This window comes from Argentina silus, assembly GCF_951799395.1.
Source record: "Argentina silus genome assembly, chromosome: 21".
NCBI classification, from domain to species: Eukaryota; Metazoa; Chordata; class Actinopteri; order Argentiniformes; family Argentinidae; genus Argentina; species Argentina silus.
In genome coordinates this window covers 1,013,165-1,035,664 of record NC_139675.1, presented here as the reverse complement: position 1 = coordinate 1,035,664, position 22,500 = coordinate 1,013,165, and the positions used below count along the sequence as shown (strand labels likewise).

The 22,500-nt window shown below is 51.6% G+C and overlaps 1 protein-coding gene across 1 annotated transcript in view; it reads right to left on the bottom strand.

Annotated features, from left to right (window-relative positions):
* LOC310820931 (teneurin-3) overlaps window positions 1-22,500 on the bottom strand; it is a gene marked incomplete at its 5' end in the record, with an annotated part of 28,319 nt that overhangs the window by 2,260 nt on the left and 3,559 nt on the right. Inside the window, 9 exons of the mRNA XM_083692772.1 lie at window positions 888-1,018; window positions 1,274-2,885; window positions 5,699-5,995; window positions 7,315-7,550; window positions 8,424-8,599; window positions 10,313-11,103; window positions 11,646-11,747; window positions 17,546-17,700; window positions 20,535-20,767. Of these exons, the coding sequence (XP_083548898.1) occupies window positions 888-1,018; window positions 1,274-2,885; window positions 5,699-5,995; window positions 7,315-7,550; window positions 8,424-8,599; window positions 10,313-11,103; window positions 11,646-11,747; window positions 17,546-17,700; window positions 20,535-20,767 (3,733 nt within the window). The remainder of the gene's footprint in view (window positions 1-887; window positions 1,019-1,273; window positions 2,886-5,698; window positions 5,996-7,314; window positions 7,551-8,423; window positions 8,600-10,312; window positions 11,104-11,645; window positions 11,748-17,545; window positions 17,701-20,534; window positions 20,768-22,500) is intronic.

The following is a 22,500-nucleotide window of genomic DNA, read 5'->3' as shown; positions in this document are numbered from 1 at the left end:
CATGCTAACTGTATTGCCTAGTGCTCTAACAGTGTGTACAACCGGTTGGGTGTCCCAATACTTCTGTGCGATCTCAAATATGTTGAGGGAGAGGGAGAATGTCACATCGAATCCCTGACTGATATTCTGTGATCTACATCAGTCACAATGACTCACTTCATTCAATGGCTGTCCTACTTTAATTTTCAAAGACAAAAACACTTATGAATATTCAGTAATAGCAGGGCTATTAGCTTGTTTATCACAAGAATACTTTTGAAACTGCAACAACAACAAGAAAAGTTGAGAAAATATTTTAGAACATTTTAGGAAACGCCAAAACGGGGGGGTGGGGGGAGGTGGGTTCCAGACCAACAGCACAGCTTTCTAATTTCACACAGAGAGGCGACAATCACGGTAATGTAATTAAACCAATAAGGGGCTCATTAGCACTTCAAATGAGTGTGAGTAATGCCTTATTTTAAGAGAAAGCCAGGAAGTGATTCAGCCTGGGATAATTGGTTCTCTGCGTGTGTAGCGCCGGAACTGTGGACCACCCTGAAGTCTGTCTCTTTTCATGGAGCATCTTCAGAAGCTGAATTAACATGGTTCATCTTCCAGGCATCGGTCATTTCCCCCCTCAGCCAACCACAGAGAGGAAATGAGAGTGGAGCTCGGATAAACAAATAAAGGATACGATGTGGTAGACCGGGTAAATATACTGGAAGTTGGTGGAGGGATACCTACTGGCAGGTTGCCTCCTATAGGTAAATAAACTTGAGGCAGGCGGAGGGATACACAGAGTGGAGATGAAAAACAAAGAAATAACTTGAGCGGTGGATGGATACGTACTGGCAGGTCTACCCTTATAGGGTCAATAAACTAGAGGAAGGTGGAGGGATACATACCGGCAGGTCGTCCCAAAGCTGGCTCTTCTTCATCTCCAGGGAGGGCTGGGTGAGATCGAATTTCGGGATGGGGAATCCTGGGATAGCGTTGTGCAGGTGGAAGCCAAACGTCACCAGCCAGATGTTAACATCTGTGACCATAACAGAGAGAAGAACTGTTAATGTCGTCCTCTGATAGGTATATCACAATGCCATGTCATGTTCATGTATAGTCAATGTGTATATACAGTATCATACATTGAAATGACCACTGAATAACAGAACAAACCCCAGATTTGTGTCTTCGAATTTGGGTGGTGCCCTATACAATGTTAAGCACTCTGACATCTAAGCACATTTTCTTTGCCAAAATACTAATTATTATCAAGTCATCGTGTGTGTCTTACCTGTGACGTATTCCTTGACCTCGTGCACCTTGCTGACGGGGTTGTTCTTCCTGAACATGTACAGGTTGAACGGCGCCGGGTCCTTCCCCACTCTGGTCCAGGTGCCGATGTCCGGGGTGGTCCACCTCCCCGCGGGGATGTCGTAGTCCCGGTCCCCGAAGTGCAGCAGGCGTGTCAGCGGGTCGTAGAGGCCGCCGTGGAAGCCGATGACCAGAACGAAGTCCGGGTTGGAGTCGAAGTAGACCTCCCCGTAGGCGGTGTACTGGACCTGCTTCAGCAGGAGGCCGTTGCTGCTGAACACGGCGAGCGGCGTTCCCGTGTTGTCGCAGGCGATGTAGAACTCCTCGCCGCTGCTGATCTCCATGGCGAACAGGTGGCCCTGCAGGTCGTAGTAGAGGGAGGTGATCTCCGAGCTCGAGTGGTTGTACACATGCGTGATCCGGGTGGGGTAGTTGAGGTCGGCGTAGAAGAACTGGAGGTGCTGGCCCAGGCTGGTCCTCGAGGCAACTCTCCTGCCCAGGCCGTCGTAGCGGTACTGGATGGTCCAGCCGTTCCCTTTGCTGTAGACCCGGACCAGAAGGCCCTTGGAGTTGTACTCGAAGATCTCCGAGCCTCTCTGGCGGAGGAATCCGTCTTCGTCCAGGCGATACTGGGTGTCGCCGAGCCTGGTGATGTGGTCGCGGAGGTCATAGCGTAGCGGCGTGAGGCGGGCGCTGATCCCGGGGTTGAGCAGATGCAGGTTGCCGTTGAGGTCGTAGTTGTAGCGCCACATGTTCTTTTCGTTGAGGTAGACGCTCTGCAGCTGCCCGTCCACGTCGTACTCGTACGCGTACTTGGTGGTGTTGGCGAACGGGCCGATCTTGATCTCCCGCTTGGTGACGCGGCCCATGCTGTCATACTGGATGGTGATCCAGTACATGAGCGAGCGGAAGATCTCGTACTGGATCTCCTTGATGCGCCCGTGGATGTCGAAGTGCTTGGTGTAGGTCATCACCGCCGTGGAGATGATCTGGTTGATGTCGTAGTAGATGACGCCGAACTTGCCGAACTGCTCGACCTTCCCGGAGATGTCGTCGAACTGGTAGAGGTCGATGGGCAGCGGCGTCTCGTTGATGACGGCCTGCATGCTGGTGACCCGGAAGCTGTTGTCGTAGGTGTAGTCGAAGCGGGCGTTGACCATGCCGTCCTCGCTGAAGCGGAAGATCTGCCGGTCCACCAGCGGGCCGATCTGCCGGTACCGGATGGAGCAGATGAAGCCCTCGCTCTGCAGGTTCACCGTCTTCAGGACGCCCGCCGTCTCGTCGTAGGTGAAGCTGACGCGCGTGCTGTCGTACAGAATCTCCGCCAGCTTGTTCTGCCGGCGGTACTTGTAGAGGATGCGGCGGCCCGTGCCCAGGTGGGCCACCCTGAGGAGCTGGCCGTCCTCGCTGTAGTCCACGGTCACTGAGGCGTTGCTCTCGGGGGGGTTGTAGATGTTGCGGTAGTATCCCACGGAGCGGATGGTCTGCATGGTGTGGCGGGCCACGCTGGGCATGGTGATGGCAGACAGGCGGTCCTGCATGTCATAGTCAAAGATGTACTGGCGCTGGCTGTGCAGGAGGAGCACCATGGACTGGAGGGAGCGGAGGAAAGGAAGCGACGGGGGGGGGGGAGAGAGGGCAGGGAGAGAAGGAAGGGAGGAAACCAGACAATTAATTACTCTCATGAGCATTTAAAATGCAAATGGAGTGCAGAAAGCAGGTATTAACATTCCATTTACGAAACGATTTCCTCTTTTAATTGAGTTATCCTTGACCCCCGAGTCTCTAAATGCGGCCGTGTTTAATGCACCTCGCTGCGTACTGCTAAAATGTTCTGCAATTATTGGCGCTGGCCCTTGCCAAGGTCCCATACTTATCTCATAAGGTATGCTCCGACGGAAGGCACAATCACTTAGCAAAACAGCAGGTAATTACGCACTTTGCATACCAGCGATAGGCAAGTGGATGCTATGATGGTAATCATTTTCAGGTTGCACTTTTTAAGTAGCTCTCCTGCATATGGTTACATGTAGGCCATGTCTGGGCAGTGAGTGACAATAAGTGCACCATGTGACAGAGACGAAGGACTCATGCTCATGTTGTGGTCTGTATATTTTTGAGTGACATCCTAGGAAGCGGGAGGGAAGGTTGTGGTAAATAATGAATAAATCAAGAGAGGGAATATATGAGGGCCAAGAGAGAGAGAGAGAGAGAGACAGAGAGAGAGAGACAGGTTCCCCTCAGTGCACTGGATCTGAGGGCGGAAGCCACACACCAACCCGACATGTCACTCCGAGAGGATTTATCTGCACTCTTTTATTTCATTTTTTCCCCATCCCTCACTCCGTTTGTTAAAAACACATTCACTCTGATTCTCTGGGGCTGCTGGGAGGAATCAGTAGGCTGCTTCCATATGCATCTGTGACTGGGAGGCCGGGAGAGAGGGAGAGAGAGAGAGAGAGAGAGGGGCTGAGGGAGAGAGAGAGAGGGAGGCCAGGAGAGAGGGAGAGAGAGAGAGAGAGAGAGAGAGAGAGGGAGGCCGGGAGAGAGGGAGAGAGAGAGAGAGAGAGGGAGGCTGGGAGAGAGAGAGAGAGAGAGAGAGAGAGAGAGAGAGAGAGGGAGGGAGGGAGGGAGAGAGAGAGGGAGGCTGGGAGAGAGAGAGAGAGAGAGAGAGAGAGAGAGAGAGAGAGAGGGAGGGAGGGAGGCTGGAGTGGATGCCTGGTAAGTGCCTGCCGGGAGGATCCTTCACCTTGTCAGCCATTCTTGGACAGACGTTACTCAGCCTCTCCAGATGCTCTGGGTGGCATACGTTTGGTGTGTGACCCCCCTCCTCCTCCTCCCCCCACCCCCTCCCCCCCTCCCCCACCCCCCCTCCTTCCTGGTCACGCTACCTGCGTTCGTGGCAGGCGACGAACCAGAGATGGAGGGTTGGGGAGAAACCCATGCATATTTAATAGATGCACAGAGACACACACACACACACACACACATTATTTTCTTCTCTCTCTCTCTCTCTCAAACTTAGTTTATTTGCATTGTATGTATTGTAAACACGCCTCTCTATGCTCTTACGGCTGTTTTTTGTCCAAGTGTGAAGGGGAGAAAGTTTCTGCTACTGCATCTGAAGTGCAAACTTGAATAAAAGTTTAGTATTCCACAAGAGAGAAGTGGGGGAAAAAATAAACTATTTCAACCCGACAGGTTTAATCTTTGCATGGCACTCAAAGGAAGTGTAAAAACAGCGTCTGTGTTGCATTTCTTTTCCTGGGAACAGGGGGAATAAACCTAGTTAGGGATCGATCGTCTCCTTCTCTCTTTCTTACTGTTCTTTCATTCTCTGTCTCTCTGTTTGTTCTCTCTATCCCTCTCTCTTTCTCTCTCTCTGTATTCTCTGTCGTCTCCCACTGGCCTCCACATGTAGGCTAAGCCAGGGCTCATGTCTCCCCCCCCGGGCCGTGTTTCCTGGGCCATAACTCTGTCTTTACTACCCTGGTTAAGCCGTCTCTCTGTGCACAAACATCCACAAACAATGGCCATTTTATGTCTCCTCCATTACCTCCCCTAAAGGGAATAAGAGACTCTTTGTATATGTGGTCTGCACTCCCTTGTATATTTCAAAGCAACTTTCTGACACTCATAGCTTTCAGGGGGCCTTCAATTACCAGGGCTTTGTTTGCTGTTTTCTTCTGAAAATAACCTTGCTATCTTTTTTGTGTGTTTTTTTTTTTTTTTTTTTTGTGCTGACTGTGAAAGAACAGAAGTCCACCTAATCCATTTGTCACGGGAAGCAGCTCGTCTCCACAGATTTGAAAAGCTCATCTAAGACTAAATCTGGGAAGGTATGCGGCGGGGGACCCGCGAGGTACTTAGCATCTGAGCCTCTGGAGCGTGTAGCCGTCGTACGGAGCCTAGCACGCAGCTGAGGCCACTTTAAGGGTGATATTTTGACAGTGCAAACAAGAGGCGTCGTCGTCATAATACAGTGTGGCAGCTCAAGGACCCAGCAGCACTGGCTTCAAATCAGAGTTCAACAGGTACGTGACTACACTGTTTATTTCTCAACCTGCATAATTCATGGGTGCCTTCTCGTAGACGTTCCAAAACGTGCATTTTCAAAAAAAGAAATGCGACTGCGTTTGTTTGGTGGAACACAGTCTTGTTCTTGTTGATACTATAAATAAATAAATACATCATTTGCTTTTTTCAAAATGGAGCATCAATTCTTTGTTGGCTCTGATTGGGTGGGTATGTGAGAATATATTTGTGTGTCTGTGTGTTTATGTGTCTGTGTGTTTATGTGTGTGTGTGTGTGTGTGTGTGTGTTGTTGGACTGGACCAAACAATGTGAGGGTTTCGGGTCTAGAAAAGTGCTGTATAAATACAATGAATGATTCTAGATGGTTACCTTGTCCAGATAGGTGTAGCTCCAGGTCTTCCCGTCAGCGAACACCCTGGAGACGATGCGTCCCTGGCTGTCGTACTCCGCCCTCTCCGTGGTGGGCCCCCTCTGCAGCCCCGTCACCTGGCCCGTGCTGGAGTAGGTGAGGTTGACTGACAGCAGCTTACTGCTGGGGACCCAGAGCGTGGGGTGGCCCTGCATGTCGTACACGATCTTCAGCAGGAACTTGCGGTGGTCGTCGTATATTTTCTCGGTCCGGAGGGTCCGGTCGTAGTCCACGGAGAGGAGGTTTCTTCCGTTCACCTTTTCAAAAGCAGAACAAACAGAGAAGATGTCAGGAACTCATAAACGAGAGTCGCCGTCAAAGTCAATCCCGACAACCTGCTTTTATCGCCTCGACGACCCGTTGTTTGTTTAACCGCCGTTTACTGTGATCGATTCTCAAGAGCGGCACTAAATTAATTTAAGAGAACCTTGATGCAAGGGGAAAGCATTCGATTAGCTGGTATTTTGAAGGGTATTTCATTAAAGTGAAAGACTCGCTGGCGAATGTTCAAACTCCTGTTTTTTTCCCCTTGCTTTTTATAAATTAGCCCCCCTCGGAATTCGCCGAGGCGCTGAAGACATATCGGGAGTGTGGAGCCATTCAAAGTACCTCTCAGCGGGAACCAATCATTTGAAGATGACAGGGCCTGTGGAATGCGGAGGCAGAGCCAATCAGACTGTGACCCTGGCCCTCAATTTATTTCACATAAATAAGAAACAGTGTCATTTCTGGAACGCTGTAGGGATACCTGCCTGCCTGCCTGCCTGCCTGCCTCTCTCAGGTTTTGGAATGAGTGAAAAGAGAGAAAAATAAATAAAAGAAGACCGGCGGATATCAGTATATGCTTCATGTTTCTTTTAGACGCCGGCGCTGAGCTCCTGGAGACGTTGCCGTGTAATGAGATGGCTGAGAGCGGCCGGTCTTCTGAGAGGCGGGACGCTGGACGAGGCTGAGAGATCTGACGGAGAGGCGGCTGGCTACCCATCAGCGTTGTAGCATGCAATGCAAATGTCCCATTAGGATTTACAAAACAAGGCAGGAGGCGTCAGATATGGGAATTAACCCCCTTTGGGTCGCAGTGAAAACACAATTATACCTTTTTCCCTTTTGTGCTCGGTAATGATGAAGCACTTCAAAAGCTTTTTGATGAGGAGGAGTCTGAAATGCTCAGACAAAGCATTGTCCCTCGTTAATAACTGACAAACTGTCACACATTTGAGCTGTTTGGACCGTAATAAAAGGACAGAAATGTGACAATCAAATTGAAGGGCTCTTGGATATGGAAAATGCTACCTCCCCATATTGTATTTAACCATCAGACACTGTCATACAATATGTTCAGATGATCTTGTGGGTAAATGCAAGAAGGACTGACTACTAATGTTCAAACCATTCATGAACCAACTGTCAAAATCAACTCCCCCCCGCCCCAACAACAACAACAACCAAACGCTGCAACAATACAACCCCTCCTCCATCCCGCCAAAACAAAATGGCTCCCGCCGCTCTCATCCACCCATCCACCCCCCCCCCCCTCACCCCACACACACACACACACACACACACACACACTCACCCTCAGCTTCCTCCCGAACACGATGACCTTTCCGCGGGTCTGCTCCTTGCGGAAGCGCCACTCCACCAGGTTCTGGCCGTTCTCCCCGGGCAGGGTCATGTTCCTCCGGGCCACCGTAGGGTTGGCGGCGCCCGCCAGGATGTGAGGCTCCGTCTGGTAGTGGGTGTCCATGCCGTTGGCGTAGATGACCCTCAGAGAGTGGTCGTAGCCCACCTGGTAGCTGTTCCTCAGCTGGTCTGGAGACACAGAGAGACACGTGAATAACACCAATTAAAAATGTATCTATCTATCTATTTATCTATCTATCTATTGTATCTATCTATCTATCTATCTATCTATCTATCTATCTATCTATCTATCTATCTATCATTCTGTCTGTCTGTCTGTCTGGTGGGTGGTGTTGGCCTATGTACAGTCCTGTACGTTTGTTGTTTTTATCAACTGCTGCTGTACAGCCAACTGCCTCTCTCTGGGCATTAACATTAGCATCTGGATCCCAATATGTATCTGACCACTGGTTCCATTCCCATCCCAATATGTATCTGACCACTGGTTCTGTTGGTTCAATATATTGCCAGTGGTGTGAAGTCTGATGTCATAGCGTCATTGACGGAAGCCTTCATGAGGCTGGTGCTTCAGGGCACCACTGTTTTAAGTCTCTCAGAAGACCGTCCGCTCCAGAGCAGTTAAAGACTGTTGTGTATTTAAGAGCTCTCTTGAGTTTATGTCCCCTTTAATAAGAGAAAGGCAGGCACATCTGATCAATGTTTACACGACGGCTGTTTGAGTCATTAGTATTGAGTTGACGTTTGCTTTCTTAAGGCGATGGATTATATTATTGATGAGGACGATAATTATTCATGACTGGTGTTAATGAAGATACACACACGCACTGCACACACACACACACACGCACGCACGCACGCACGCACACACACACACACACACACACACGCACGCACACATGCACTGCACACGCACGCACGCACGCACGCACGCACGCACGCACGCACTGCACACACACACACACACACACACACAGACACGTAATCTACGTACAATCCGTTATTGTGTGTGTGGTGGAAGGTGAGGTGTTGGGCAGGCCTTACCTTGGACCAGAGTGTAGTAGGAGTCGATGGAGGAGAGGTTGGTGGTGATGCTGACGTCCTCGTCACGGCCGGACGTCTCGATGTCCACCGTGATGGCCCCCGACATGTCCCCATGCAGGTTGGTCACCACCCCCGTCGGGAAGGTCACATTGGTCAGACGGCCCTCGCTGTCATAGCTGGTGGAAAGGGAGAGGGAGAGGGAGAGAGAGAGGGAGGGAGAGAGAGAGAGAGAGAGAGAGAGACAGAGAGAGAGAAAAGGTGAAAGAAAGAGAGAAAGAGAAAAGAGAATGTAAGACACACATGGAGAGGCCTTCAGCCCAGCAGTGGGCAGCCTGTCCACTGACACAGACACGCTGAATCAGTCAAGGCTAGTTTTAATGAAACGTCTCTCTGCATTTCTGGCTTCTCACCCGTCCACAGATCTGAACAGACAAGGCCAAACGGGGCAGGGGACGGGGGGGCGGGGGGGGAGGGGGATGACAGATGACCATATTCAGTGGAGATGTGATCTCAAAGCTCTCTCTCAGGGAAGCTTGAATAAAAACCTCAACTGAAACCGTTGTTTTCCTGCTGCCTCAAGAGCTTTGACTTAAACCATCTCAAGGAGCATCAAATACCTTTCTTTTTTTTTTTTTTTTTTTTAACGCTTGTCCTTGTTTCGTTGAAGGACTTTTGCTACCATTCTAACATTCTCTGTCGAATGGAGTCGCTGCAGGTTGGCAGTGGGCAGGATGGAAACGGGCTGCTGTGGGTGAGGGAGATGATGGGCCCTGGGGCTTGTAGGAGCACACTCTCCCATAATGACAGTGTCTGGAGAGTTGGCTTGGCTGGGGTCTGCTGTGTGGGTTAGTCTGGCCGCTGCAGCAGCTACTGGAGACGGGTTACACAGAACAGAGAGCTGCCTGACTGGGGCCTGTCCCAAATGACCAACCAGTGAGTCTATTTTAGGACATGGAGGATGTGTGTGTGTCTGTGTGTGTGTGTGTGTGTGAGAGAGAGAGAGATAGAGAGGGGGAGAGAGAGAGTGTGTGTGTGTCTGTGTGTGTGTGTGTGTGTGTGTGTGTGTGTGTGAGAGAGAGAGAGAGAGAGATAGAGAGGGGGAGAGAGAGAGTGTGTGTGTGTCTGTGTGTGTGTGTGTGTGTGTGTGTGTGTGAGCTACTGTCACAGAGAGGTTTAGTGACAGCCCTGCCTGTCAGCCTGCTCTGGGACTGAGTGACTCCCTCTCTCCCCTTTCTCTCTCCCTTTCTCTCTCCCTTTCTCTCTCCCTCCATATTTCCTGTCTGTCTCTGTGGTTACAAGGGGTGTGGCTACCAGAAGAGTTCCTCATGAAGTGTGACAGACGCACGCATGCATGCATGAAAACGCACACACACACGTAATACACAATTGATGGTTCTATATCTGATGAAACTATTCTATTCTTTCCTGAGTAGAGCGGTGTAGCGGAGAAGGGTTTGGCTGAGTAGGCATTGTCCTCTGGCCTGTCTGACTCTCCTGATACTGATCAGACACAGGCACGGGGGGGGGGGGCGCTGGCCGTCTACACAGAATCCAATCAGCCAATCAGATTAGAGACGCTGACGATGCAGCCCTGTGAGCCGGGGCTTTGGGGACAAAACAGACTGAAATAGAACAACGTCAGAATCAAAGACAGACACCGCCCGTCCCCCGCCAGTACCTCTCCCTCCTTCACTCTCTTACCTCCCTCCCTCCCTCACTCTCTTCCCCCCTCCTTCCCTCCCTCCCTCACTCTCTTCCCCCCTCCTTCCCTCCCTCCCTCCCTTCCTCACTCTCTTCCCCCCTCCCTCCCTCCCTCCCTTCCTCACTCACTCTCTTCCCCCCTCCCTCCCTCCCCCCCTCCCTCCCCCCCCCAGCCCCAGCCCACTCACTCGTAGAAGGTGGTCCAGCCTATCTGGATGCTCTTGGTGGCGAGCAGCCCGCTGTTGCCATGGTAGGTGAACAGCACCAGCTCCTGGCCCTGCGCCGTGAGGGTCTTCAGCCCCCCGTTGGTGCCGATGGTCAGCCAGATCACCTGGTTGTCCGGCGCCACGATCCTCACGGGCATGCGGTTGGGGTCGCGGCGGACGCGCAGTGTGTTCCCGCTGCTGTCCGTGACGGCCGTCACGTCCTCGTCGTTGCTGTAGCTGAAGTTGTACTTGTAGTCGCCGGTGACCAGCGACATGGTGAACTGGTGGGTGCCGTTGGCGTCGAACACGTACAGCTCCTGGGTCGCGGGCGACGCCACCTCGTACGACCCGGGCCCCGAGCCCGCTTGGCCCCCCGCCGCCGGAGGCCGGTTGCGGCGCACGGCCCGGATGCGGATGTTCCCCAGGTCGGCCACGTAGAGCGTCCCGTCAGGCGAAACCACCAGCGAGGACGGCGAGTTGAGGCGGGCGTCCTTGGCGTAGCCGTCGCCCGTCTGGTAGCAGTCGCAGTTGGCGTCGTTCTTGCAGTCGCAGTCGGACAGCGCCCCGGCCAGGTGGGTGATCTCGCCGTCCGTGGAAACCTGGCGGATGCGGTGGATCTTCTTCTCGTCTGTCTCGGCGATGTAGAGCACGCCGCTGTAGGAGAGGGCGATGGCGGAGGCGCCCTCCAGCATGGTCTGGACTGCCCGCTTCCCCAGTGTGTACTCGATGCCCGGCACCTGGCAGTGCATGGGCCGCCCCGCCACGATGCGCACCTGGGAACAGAATAACCAACCAATCAACAACAACAACAACAACAACGACGACACAGGTCATGTCACAGTCGTCTCAGTGGCTTTGATGGCTTTGAACCGTGTGATTGGTCACGCAGTTTGTATCTAATCGAATAAATAAATCTATTTATCAAAATAAAGCTGACTTTCAGTCTGGCCGCCCTGCTCCTGTCAGGGTTGGGGTGCTGCATGTCTGGCTGCCTGAAACGGCTGCAGAGTAATTGGTTTGTTTTGGCGATAAAGACTGAATATTAAATCTACTCGCTGGGATGATGATTACATTTGTGGCCAAGCAAAACAAGCCGCGGCCAAAGTTGCCTGATGATCCAGTGCCATATCTGGTGTGTGTGTGTGTGTGTGTGTGTGTGCGCATGTGTGTGTATGGTGTGTGTGCGAGCATGCGTGCGTGTGTGTGCATGTGCGTGTGTGCATGTATGGTGTGTGCGTGTGTGCATGCGTCTGTGTGTGTGTGTGTCTCTGTGTGTCTCTCTGTTTGTGTGTGTGTGTGTGTGTGTGTGCCCCACCTGTCTGTTCTCAGTGATCTGCAGGACCACGTTGTTGTCCAGAACGTAGATGGAGTTGTCCATGGGGTTGATGGCCAGGTCTGTGGGCCACTCCAGACGCACCTACACCACAGACACCACAGAGGAGAGGAGAGGAGGGGAGAGGGGAGGGGAGGGAGGAGAGGAGAGGAGAGGAGAGGAGGAGAGAGGAGAGGAGAGGAAAGGAGAACATGGTGAAGCAAAGGAGTACAGAACCAACCAGGGTATTTATCAGCATTTACAGGTTAGGCAAAGAAATAAACACAGGAAATAGGAGGTGTGAGTGGCGCCCCCCCCCTCCCCCCCTTCCCTCCCCCCTCCCCCTCTCTCCGTGCCACACTGTGACACACTGATGAAAAAGGATCGTTACTCCTCAGGCCTGATAGGCATCGTGCCTCGCTCTGACTCCGACCGAGATCATTTGTTTTTGCGTTTCCTCTTCGCCTGAGGGGAGCGACGGAGAGAGAGACTAGAGAAAACCTCCCAGCGACCCGAGCGGCCGGGCACCTTTATTACCGACATACACACACACAGACACAGGACTGTCCTCATCCTCTCTTCTCTCGTTGGGGAGTGGCAGGGGATTGTGGGTAATACTGACAACACACACACACACACGTATTGAAGGATACTCGGATACACACATTCATCTGTTCTCTGTATAAACTGCACGCTTGCACGCACACACAGACACAGAGACACGCACGCACGCACGCACACACACACACACACACTGAGACACATACACACACACACACACACAGACACAGAGACACAGAGACACACGCACGCACACACATATATACACACACACACACACACACACACACACACACACACACACACACACACACACTGAGACACATACACACACACACACACACACACACACACACACCCCGTTCATGTGTGAGTGCAGCCAGCAGTGTGTGAGGCTGTGCTGGGTGGACCCACCCCAGCGACCCGGTGCGACCCGGGAGGTTAGAACGCTGAGAGCGGGAGCTTCATTAAAAGGTAATGGAGGGCCCCGGCCTTTAGCTCCACCACATAAAAGCCCTTCCTGCTCCCCCGCCAGCCCAGTCGGAGGGCTGAATTATACATGCCAAAGTGGCTTATTTAGGCACACGCTGGGTGTCCCCACGCCCTCAGAGTGTCTGACCATTAACCCCGGGTCAACGCGTGTCCCGCCAGGGCGCTGGGAGGGCTGGGAACGAAGGGAGTGAAGGATAAAAAAAAAAAAGCAGTGGAGGGGGGGAAGTGAAATGAGGAGGATAGAACAGAGTGTCCCATTCTGAACTATGTTCTTCCCTGTTTCTACAGAAACTTTCCTGTTAGAGACTCAGTACTGGAGCTCATGTGGGGAGGGGGGAGGGCAGGGGAGTTCTACACCCAGCTCCTGGAGAGAGAGAGAGAGGGGGGGGGGGGAGTAGAAGATGGCCGCTGATAGGAGGTTGTCAGGCGAGAGATTGGGGGGTAGCCACCTATCGTGACTGTGAGTTTCTTATCAAGAAACACTGCCCTGGTGAGGTGACAGTCGTCCGTCCGTCCGTCGTCGCCCCCCCCACGCCCCCCCCCCCCCCACAGACGTGCTCCACTGGCTGCCTCCCCCCAGGCTGGGGATGGTAATTACGTCGCGCAGACAGGAGCTGTCTTTGTTTGTTTTTGCTCCATTGAGTCCCACTCCGCCCAGGTGTGCAACGCTGTATATCTTCCCCCCCGGACCCAAGGGTACTGGCATAGATGTTCCTCTGAATAACTCCCACTCCCACTCCCTCACTCTCTGTCTTTCTCTCTCTCTGTCTCTCTTTCTCTCTCTCTCTCTCCCTCTCTCTCTCTCTCTCACTGAGGACCTGCTCCCTTCCTCTTGATTGTGACAGTGGAGAGGAGAGACAGAAAGAAGGGGAGGGTGATGAGGAGGAGGGAGGGAGGGGTAGGGGGGGGGGGGCGGTGAGGACACAGGCCAGAGAAGAAAGGATAGAGGAAGGGGAGAGAGTTTGAGAGAGTGTTGTGGAGCTGTGTCCCACACACGCGCACACACACATGCGCACACACACACACACACACGCACAGACACACACACACACGCACAGACACACACACACACACACACACACACACACACACACACACACACTGATCGCTAGCGCAGAAAGGCACAGGGGATTTGGAGAGCGATGAAGCAAGTGGAATACCCGCACTGATTATGCAACACTTCAGTGTAGTCTCAGGAAAGGAGAGTTCTCTGAGTCGCTGTGACAGCAGTCTCTGTCACCCTCTGGGTTTCTGTGTGTGTGTTTACATGCTAGCTTCATGTGTGTTTCTGTGTGTGTGTTTACATGCTAGCTTCATGTGTGTTTCTGTGTGTGTGTTTATATGCTAGCTTCATGTGTGTTTCTGTGTGTGTTTACACGCTAGCTTCATATGTGTTTCTGTGTGTGTGTTTACATGCTAGCTTCATATGTGTTTCTGTGTGTGTGTTTATATGCTAGCTTCATGTGTGTTTCTGTGTGTGTGTTTACACGCTAGCTTCATGTGTGTTTCTGTGTGTGTGTTTATATGCTAGCTTCATGTGTGTTTCTGTGTTGTGTTTTTTACACGCTGACTGTGTGTCGTATTAACAAACTAATTTCCCTGCGGGGATTAATATCATTAATTATGATCAGAGTTTAATCTCATCTCATTGAATCTCTTCATAAAGGGTGGGTGTAACGAACCGTGAACGTGTGTGTGTTCACTCCCCCCCCCGACGCTGCACTCTGCTCTCTCTCCCTTTACTGCTGCTACCAGAACGCAAACATTGGGACTGGATTAAATGTCATCAGGGTTCACGTCCATATTGGATCTGTTGTCCTTGTTCCGTTGTGTTGTTGACGCTGGTTGACGTGGCAGAGCTGCTCTGCCTCAGGCGTTTCCATGCGTTGAATTCTTGTATTCAATATAACGACAAATAAAAGAGACTTTAAAACTTTGACTGATCTCAATGTCGCAGTCTGGGGGCGTGCCGGGTTTCATGACGGATATACGACTAACTGATCGACTAACTTAACGACTAACTGATCGACTAACTTAACGACTAACTGATTGGCTAACTTAATGACTAACGACTAACTTAACGACTAACTTAATGACTAACTTAACGACTAACTGATCGACTAACTGATTGACTAACTGATCAACTAACTTAACGACTAACTGATCGACTAACTGATCGACTAACTGATCGACTAACTTAACGACTAACTGATTGGCTAACTTAATGACTAACGACTAACTTAACGACTAACTTAATGACTAACTTAACGACTAACTGATCGACTAACTGATTGACTAACTGATCAACTAACTTAACGACTAACTGATTGACTAACTGATCGACTAACTTAACGACTAACTTAACGACTAACTTAACGACTAACTGATTGACTAACTTAACGACTAACTGATTGACTAACTTAACGACTAACTGATTGACTAACTTCACGACTAACTGATTGACTAACTGATCAACTAACTTAACGACTAACTGATTGACTAACTGATCAACTAACTTAACGACTAACTTAACGACTAACTTAACGACTAACTTAACGACTAACTGATTGACTGACTTAACGACTAACTGATTGACTAACTTAACGACTAACTGATTGACTAACTTCACGACTAACTGATTGGCTAACTTAACGACTAACAACACTTGGATGATAGCATGAGCGGCCTGTCACTCAAGACCAACAACAACGACAACAACGACAACAACAACAACGACTTTATCCTTCATCTGAAAACAGCAGACTCTGATGAGTCTCTCTTGGAGAAATGCCGGCAGAGTCAGACCTCCGCTGTGGGAACCACTTCCCCGTCCTGGATGATGAGTGACATCTCCCATTCCCTGATAATCCTCCGTTGATCCCCGTTGTCTCCGAGATAGAACGCGGTGGATGAAGCTGTGGTCACTGGGACGAGCTGGAGGACTGAGAGCCTCTGCAGACCCGTGTCAACACTGCATCGTACTCTTTCAAACACTTTAGGTGCACTTGGTTTAAGCGGCTCGCCACACCTAGGCAGCGTCTGCAGTGCTTCTGGTTGATTCATCTGCTCCACAGGGCCATCCACGCTAAACCAAGCGCCACTTCAGTATTTGAGAATCTAAATACAATTTCATCCCAACTCTGAGCCTTAACACTGGTCCAGGAGGGCGGAGGGAGCGGAGTTCTTTAGGGGGCAGGTTTGGGCTGTATTTTTCCACCAGTAGGGGGTGCTGTAGGACTTTACAGGACCTCTCTACAGGGGAGAGGAAGGCTGTGTCCTGTTTCTCCACCCTTCTCGTGCCCTTGTGGACACACACACACACACACACACACACCATACACACTTGTGGGGATTTTCGACCAAAGCAACAGATTCAAGGCGGTGTCAACAGAAGACAAGGCGGTGGGGGAACCAATCACGCTTTTAAATCCACGTGGGGAAGGGTGTCAAAATTCAGCGTGCACCAACAAAACACACAGCTGTTTTAACCAGTCACCGATTTAACCAGTCACTGATTTAATCAGTCACCGTTTTCAACCAGTCACACATGTTTTATGATGATTCGCGTGCCGTGGACATTTAAGTGAAACATGTTTTTATTGCCTACCATCATTTCTCCACCGTTAACCACATATTTCCCAAAGCAATTTGGAACGTCTCCTCGAGTTGTGACAGACTAAATACAGACACCATTCTCCGGAAGTTTCCGTTCAGCCGTTTTCATTAAAACAAATTGTGCGATGCAGCTTTGTGGAAATGTAGCTTCTTTTTTTTCCTTTTTTATATATAACATAATGTTTTGTGCCACGAAAACTAAATCAATACAACTTTGGTTACGATGAGACGCCGCCCCCCCCCCCCCCCCCGAGGAAGACGTGGCAGCAACATAAAGTGGTGTATTTGAAACGTCTAGACGTTTCCTCCTCTCTGAAGGAGTCTAGACGTTTCATAACGTCTAGACGTTTCCTCCTCTCTGAAGGAGTCTAGACGTTTCATAACGTCTAGACGTTTCCTCCTCTCTGAAGGAGTCTAGACGTTTCATAACGTCTAGACGTTTCCTCCTCTCTGAAGGAGTCTAGACGTTTCCTCCTCTCTGAAGGAGTCTAGACGTTTCATAACGTCTAGACGTTTCCTCCTCTCTGAAGGAGTCTAGACGTTTCATAACGTCTAGACGTTTCCTCCTCTCTGAAGGAGTCTAGACGTTTCCTCCTCTCTGAAGGAGTCTAGACGTTTCCTCCTCTCTGAAGGAGTCTAGACGTTTCCTCCTCTCTGAAGGAGTCTAGACGTTTCCTCCTCTCTGAAGGAGTCTAGACGTTTCCTCCTCTCTGAAGGAGTCTAGACGTTTCCTCCTCTCTGAAGGAGTCTAGACGTTTCCTCCTCTCTGAAGGAGTCTAGACGTTTCCTCCTCTCTGAAGGAGTTTTATCCTCTTCTTACTCCTGGAGGTCTATGGTTTAGTGTTGCATCATATTGTTTGTATTGTATTTATTGTTTATATTGTTTCGTATTATTTTGTTGTGAAGCACTTTGTGACATTTGTCGATGTAAAAACCGCAATACAAATAAACTTGATTGATTGATTGATTCCTGACCCAGTCACACAGGCTAGGGGGGAACTGGCCGGGGGCCGGGGATGGTGTCAGGACCGGTCACAGTGGCGAGGCTCTGTTAGAAACGGGCCTTCCTCTACAATCCTTCAACATCTTCCTGTGTCCTGGGGTGGTCCAGTGGTCCAGCACCACGGCCTCCAGCGCAGACATACACCCACAGCCTTGCTGACATACCCTCTCCTCCTGACTTTCCTGGCTTTCTCTACTGTCCAAGGAAAAACTGAAAACAGAAACCAACCCACCTGTCTGATGTGCATGCTGGTGTCGCAGGTCAGGGGTCGTGCGGAGGTCAGGTCGTTGGAGCCCAGCAGGGTGGAGATGATCCCGTTCCGGTCGACCTTGCGGATCATGGTTCCGTCCACGAAGTAGATGAAGCCGTTCTTATCGGCCGCGATTCCTAAAGGGGGAGGGAGGGAGGGAGGGGGAGAGAGAGAGAGAGAGGAAGGGAGGCGGGGTTAGTGATGAAGACAGAGACATGGGCACAGATGTGCTTCTACACATGCCTGTTTCCTGGCCGGGCTTGCCTTGGTTTGGTGGATTTTCCATCGAAAAAGGCGACAGGGACAAAAGGCCCTTCCCCCACAGCCTGTGTGTGTGTGTGTGTGTGTGTGTGTGTATGGTCTCTCTCTCACTTCACACCTGAACGGATGTAAAAAAAAGAAGAAAAAAAAAGACTGTTGCCATGGTTACTGCTATGTGGGCTAAAAACAACTTGGTTCCCCCGTGTGCAGCTGGAGGGGGGGGGGGGGGGCTGCGTCGGGGGGGGGGCACCCCTACAGGGATGGACTGCTGTGCCTTTAGGGAGGGGTGAGAGGGAGGTGAAGATAGGGAAGAGGAAGGGAGGGAGGGAAAGGGAGGTGAAGGATGGAGAGAGGGAAGGAGGGAGGGAAGGAGGGAGGTAATCTGTACTGTGTGTGTGAGTGTGTGTGTGTGTGAGTGTGTGTGTGTGTGTGTGTGTGCGTGTGTGTGTGTGTGTGTGTGTGTGTGTGTGTGTGTGTGAGTGTGAGTGGAGAGCAGAGAGGAGACAAGAGGAAGACGTGTGAAAGAGGATGGAAGGACCAGCCAGAGGGAGAGAGAAGAGGAGAGGAGGGGAGGGGATAGGAAGAGGGGAGGAAGGGATGGGAGGAGAGGAGGGGAGGAGAGGAGGGGAGGAGAGGCACGGCCCAGAGAGATGTCAGAGGGGAGGAGGGGAGGAGAAGAGGGGAGGAGAGGAGAGGAGAGGAGGGGAGGAGAGGAGAGGAGGGGAGGAGAGAGGAGAGGAGAGGAGGGGAGGAGAGGAGGCTTGAGCAATGAGAAATGTACTGAAATAAACTGAACAGACATCCATAGCTAGGGCTATGATCAAGGAGTTAGTGTGTGTGTGTGCCTGTGTGTACCTGTGTGTGTGTGTGTGTGTGTGTGTGTGTGCCTACCCACCTCCCTAACATTCTCCTGTATTTCTTTTTTTACCCACTTTTCCTTTTCCCATTTTCTCTTAATGGTCTGACGTGCTCTCTCTAACTGCAGTTTAAGAGGGAGCTGTGTGTGTGTGTGTGTGTGTGTGGGGGGGGGGGGGGGGGGTCTCTCCATTAAATGAAGGGCAAAAAAGCACTCACCTGCCAAATTCTTTCAGCTACTACTCAAACACCTCTCACCTCATTACTGGAGGGTGTGTGTGTGTGTGTGTGTGTGTGTGTGTGTGTGTACTGTTTTATGGGGTGCCTATGAGGCAGGAGGGAGAGACTGACAGAGTGGCTGGAGATAGACAGACAGACAGACAGACAGACAGGCAGGCAGGCAGACAGGCAGGCAGGCAGGCAGACAGGCAGACAGGCAGGCAGGCAGACATACAGGCAGGCAGGCAGGCAGGCAGGCAGACAGGCAGGCAGGCAGACATACAGGCAGGCAGGCAGGCAGGCATGCAGACAGACAGGCAGGCAGTGTGTGTAACAGCATGTGTGAAGTCTAAGTGCTGAGTTGTTGTGAGTTAATGCTATTGCAGCACAATGGCAGTGTTTAGGAGAGGCTTTGAGGCTCGATGCCTGCCGCAGGGTGTGTGTGTGTGTGTGTGTGTGTGTGTGTGTGCTGGATGCCTGCCGCAGGGTTTGTGTGTGTGTGTGTGTGCTGGATGCCTGCCGCTGGGTGTGTGGGGGGGGAGAGTGTTAAAGCGCTTTACCTTGAAATCAGCTGTAAAATGAAGCAGAGGGATAGTGTGTGTGTGTATGTATGTGTATGTGTGTGTGTGTGGGTGCGCATGTACATGCACATGTGTCTATATACACATATGTGTGTGTGTGTGTGTGTGTGTGTGTGTGTGTGTGTGTGTGTGTGAGTGTGTGCGTGTGTGTGTGTGTGTGTGTGTGTGGGTGCGCATGTACATGCACATGTGTCTATATACACATGTGTGTGTGTGTGTGAGTGTGTGTGTGTGTGTGTGTGTGAGTGCTGCATGGAGATCTAATTTAAGCTGGTATATGAGAGAGTGCCCTGGTCTAACTCTCTCTGTGCTTTGTGTAATGAATGGGTGAGACATTACTGGAGGGCCTGGACAGTAAATCACACAGCTCTACAGCACTCAGGAGAGAGAGGGAGGGAGGGAGGAGGGAGGGAGAGAGGGAGAAGGGAGGGAGGGAGGGAGGGAGGGAGGAGGGAGGGAGGGAGAAGGGAGGGAGAGAGGAGGGAGGAGGGAGGGAGAGAGGGAGGAGGGAGGGAGAGAGGGAGGGAGAGAGAGAGGGAGGAGGGAGGGAGAGAGAGAGGGATGGAGGGAGGGAGGGAGAGAGAGAGAGAGTGAGAGGGATGGAGAGAGAGAGAGAGAGAGGGATGGAGGGAGGGAGAGAGAGTGAGAGGGATGGAGAGAGAGAGAGAGAGAGTGAGAGGGATGGAGAGAGAGAGAGAGAGAGAGAGAGAGAGAGAGACAGAGAGGGTACAATCATACACACTGGATATTTACACCTGCATTTAACGATACCAGCGGGTGGGATATCACAGTGCTGTGTGTGTGTGTGTGTGTGTGTGTGTGTGTGTGTGTGTGTGTGTGTGTGTGTGTGCGCGCGCGCGTGTAGTTGTGCCTCCAAGGGTGGGGTGTGTGTTTGCGTGTATTCTACAGGTATGTGTGTGTTTGTTTGTGTGTTTGTGCATGCATGTGTGTACACTGTATGTGTGAGTGCACGTGTGTGTGTGTGTGTGTGTGCATGCGTATGTGTGCCGTGTACGTGTGTGAGTGCGTGCGTGCGTGCGTGCGTGCGTGCGTACCTTTGGGCCCCAGTAGCAGCGCCTCGGTGGCCTTGCCCCCGTCCCCGCAGCGGGCCTCGTCGAAGGGCGGGCACTGCTCCCCGGTCCCCACCACCACCTCCCCGTTGCCTAGCAACTCCTTGGTGCCCGTCAGGACCTTGGGCCGGTAGATCCGCCGGGAGTTGGTGTCCGACACGTACAGCTGACCCGTCACCGGGTCCGTCGTCAGGTAGTACCGGTGGGCCGGGTTGTTGCTGCGGAAACCGGAACGGGATGTAGTTTAGAAGACAAGCGTGCAAGGATGGACGGGTTTCATCAAATCAAATCAAAGTTCCTTTGTCACAGAATACAGCTGGAGTCGGTGAATGAAGTGCATAGGGCGAGCTAGCTCCTCAACAGTGCAAAGAAGTAATAATAATAATAATAATAATAATAATAATAACATAGGGTAGCATTAGTATGAAGCAGCAGAAACACAACAACAATCGTGGGTCATCTGAACGACAGTGTTTAAGTCACGACTTGACATGATCTTTACAAGAGGCTGAAATAACGGCCGACGCACCACAGACGCATCACAGACACACCTCAGACGCATCACAGACACACCTCAGACGCACCACAGACACACCTCAGACGCACCACAGACACACCACAGACACACCACAGACAAGGACGAGGACGTAGAAAAGCGTCCCAAACAGGCCAGAGGACGTCTGAGAAGTGAGTGGATCAGAACTGACTGGAACACGTTGGTGTTGGGAAAGAGGAGGGTGTCCATGTTGTGCCTGTGGCCTACAAGGGGTGTGAGAGAGACGGGGGGGGGGACGGGGGGCGGGGGGCGGGGGGGTCGCGGTGACATACGGACTCAGCCGTGGCAGACCTAACGTGATGCGACTGCAGATCCACTATCGTCTGACACGCTCCTAATGACGCCCGTCCAACTGTCACTTCCTCTCAATCATCGCCACTTCCTGCTCGGTGAGAGGCGCCGGCGGTGGATGGCGTGGTGGGGGGGGGGGGAGGGGGGAGGGAGGGAGGGGGGGGAGGCGGTTAATGAAAGTCAACAACTGATCATCGGGCTTCAATTAGGACGGCTAAAAATAGCCGCGTCACGCCGAGGCTCGCAAGAACGGACGTCTCAGACGAGCTGTTTCTACTGACACAGGGAGGGAGGGGGGAGGGAGGGAGGGAGGGGGGGGGGAGACAGAACACAGAGAGAGAGAGAAAGTGAGAAAAAAACTAAATGACGTTCGTTTTTTTTTTTAAGATTTAAAAAAGAAAAGAAAAAGAAAGTTAGAAAGATAGATAGAAAGAAAGGGAGAGAAATAAAGGAGGGACCTTGCATCTGAATCTCTCCACCGCTCCGTGACCCCAGACTCCTCTGGTCCACTGCCAGTTAAGACTTTATAATACAGATAAAACTTTCTTCCAAGTGCCGTTGCTGTACGAGACTGTCATCAACCATTACTGGGGTCTGAGCCAGATCTGTACAGCCTCCAGAGGACACGCACGCACACACGCACGCACGCACACACACACACACACACACACACACACACACACACACACAGGCACACACACACACATACAGACACACGCACACACGCACACGCACACAGGCTCTTTTCAATACTGCTGTGAATCTTTCAATTTCTTTCCCAAACACAGTAAGTAGGCAGATGTTTGTAGCTGAGGGCGAGAGGCAGCCAGGATTTACACAGAGCAAACACACCAGGCAAACACCACTTAATAACAGAAAACACACCCCGCATACACACACCACACACACACACACACACACACACACACACACACAAACCCACACACAACCCAAACAAACAAATATGGATCTGTGTGTGGTCCTGAAAGGGGGTGGGGAGGGGGGGTGGGGGGGAGTGGTCCAACTGTGTAGCAGGAAGACACAGCTTCATTAAAAGGGGGGTCTGGAGCTTTGGGAGGAGAGGGGGGAGGAGAGGGGGGTCAA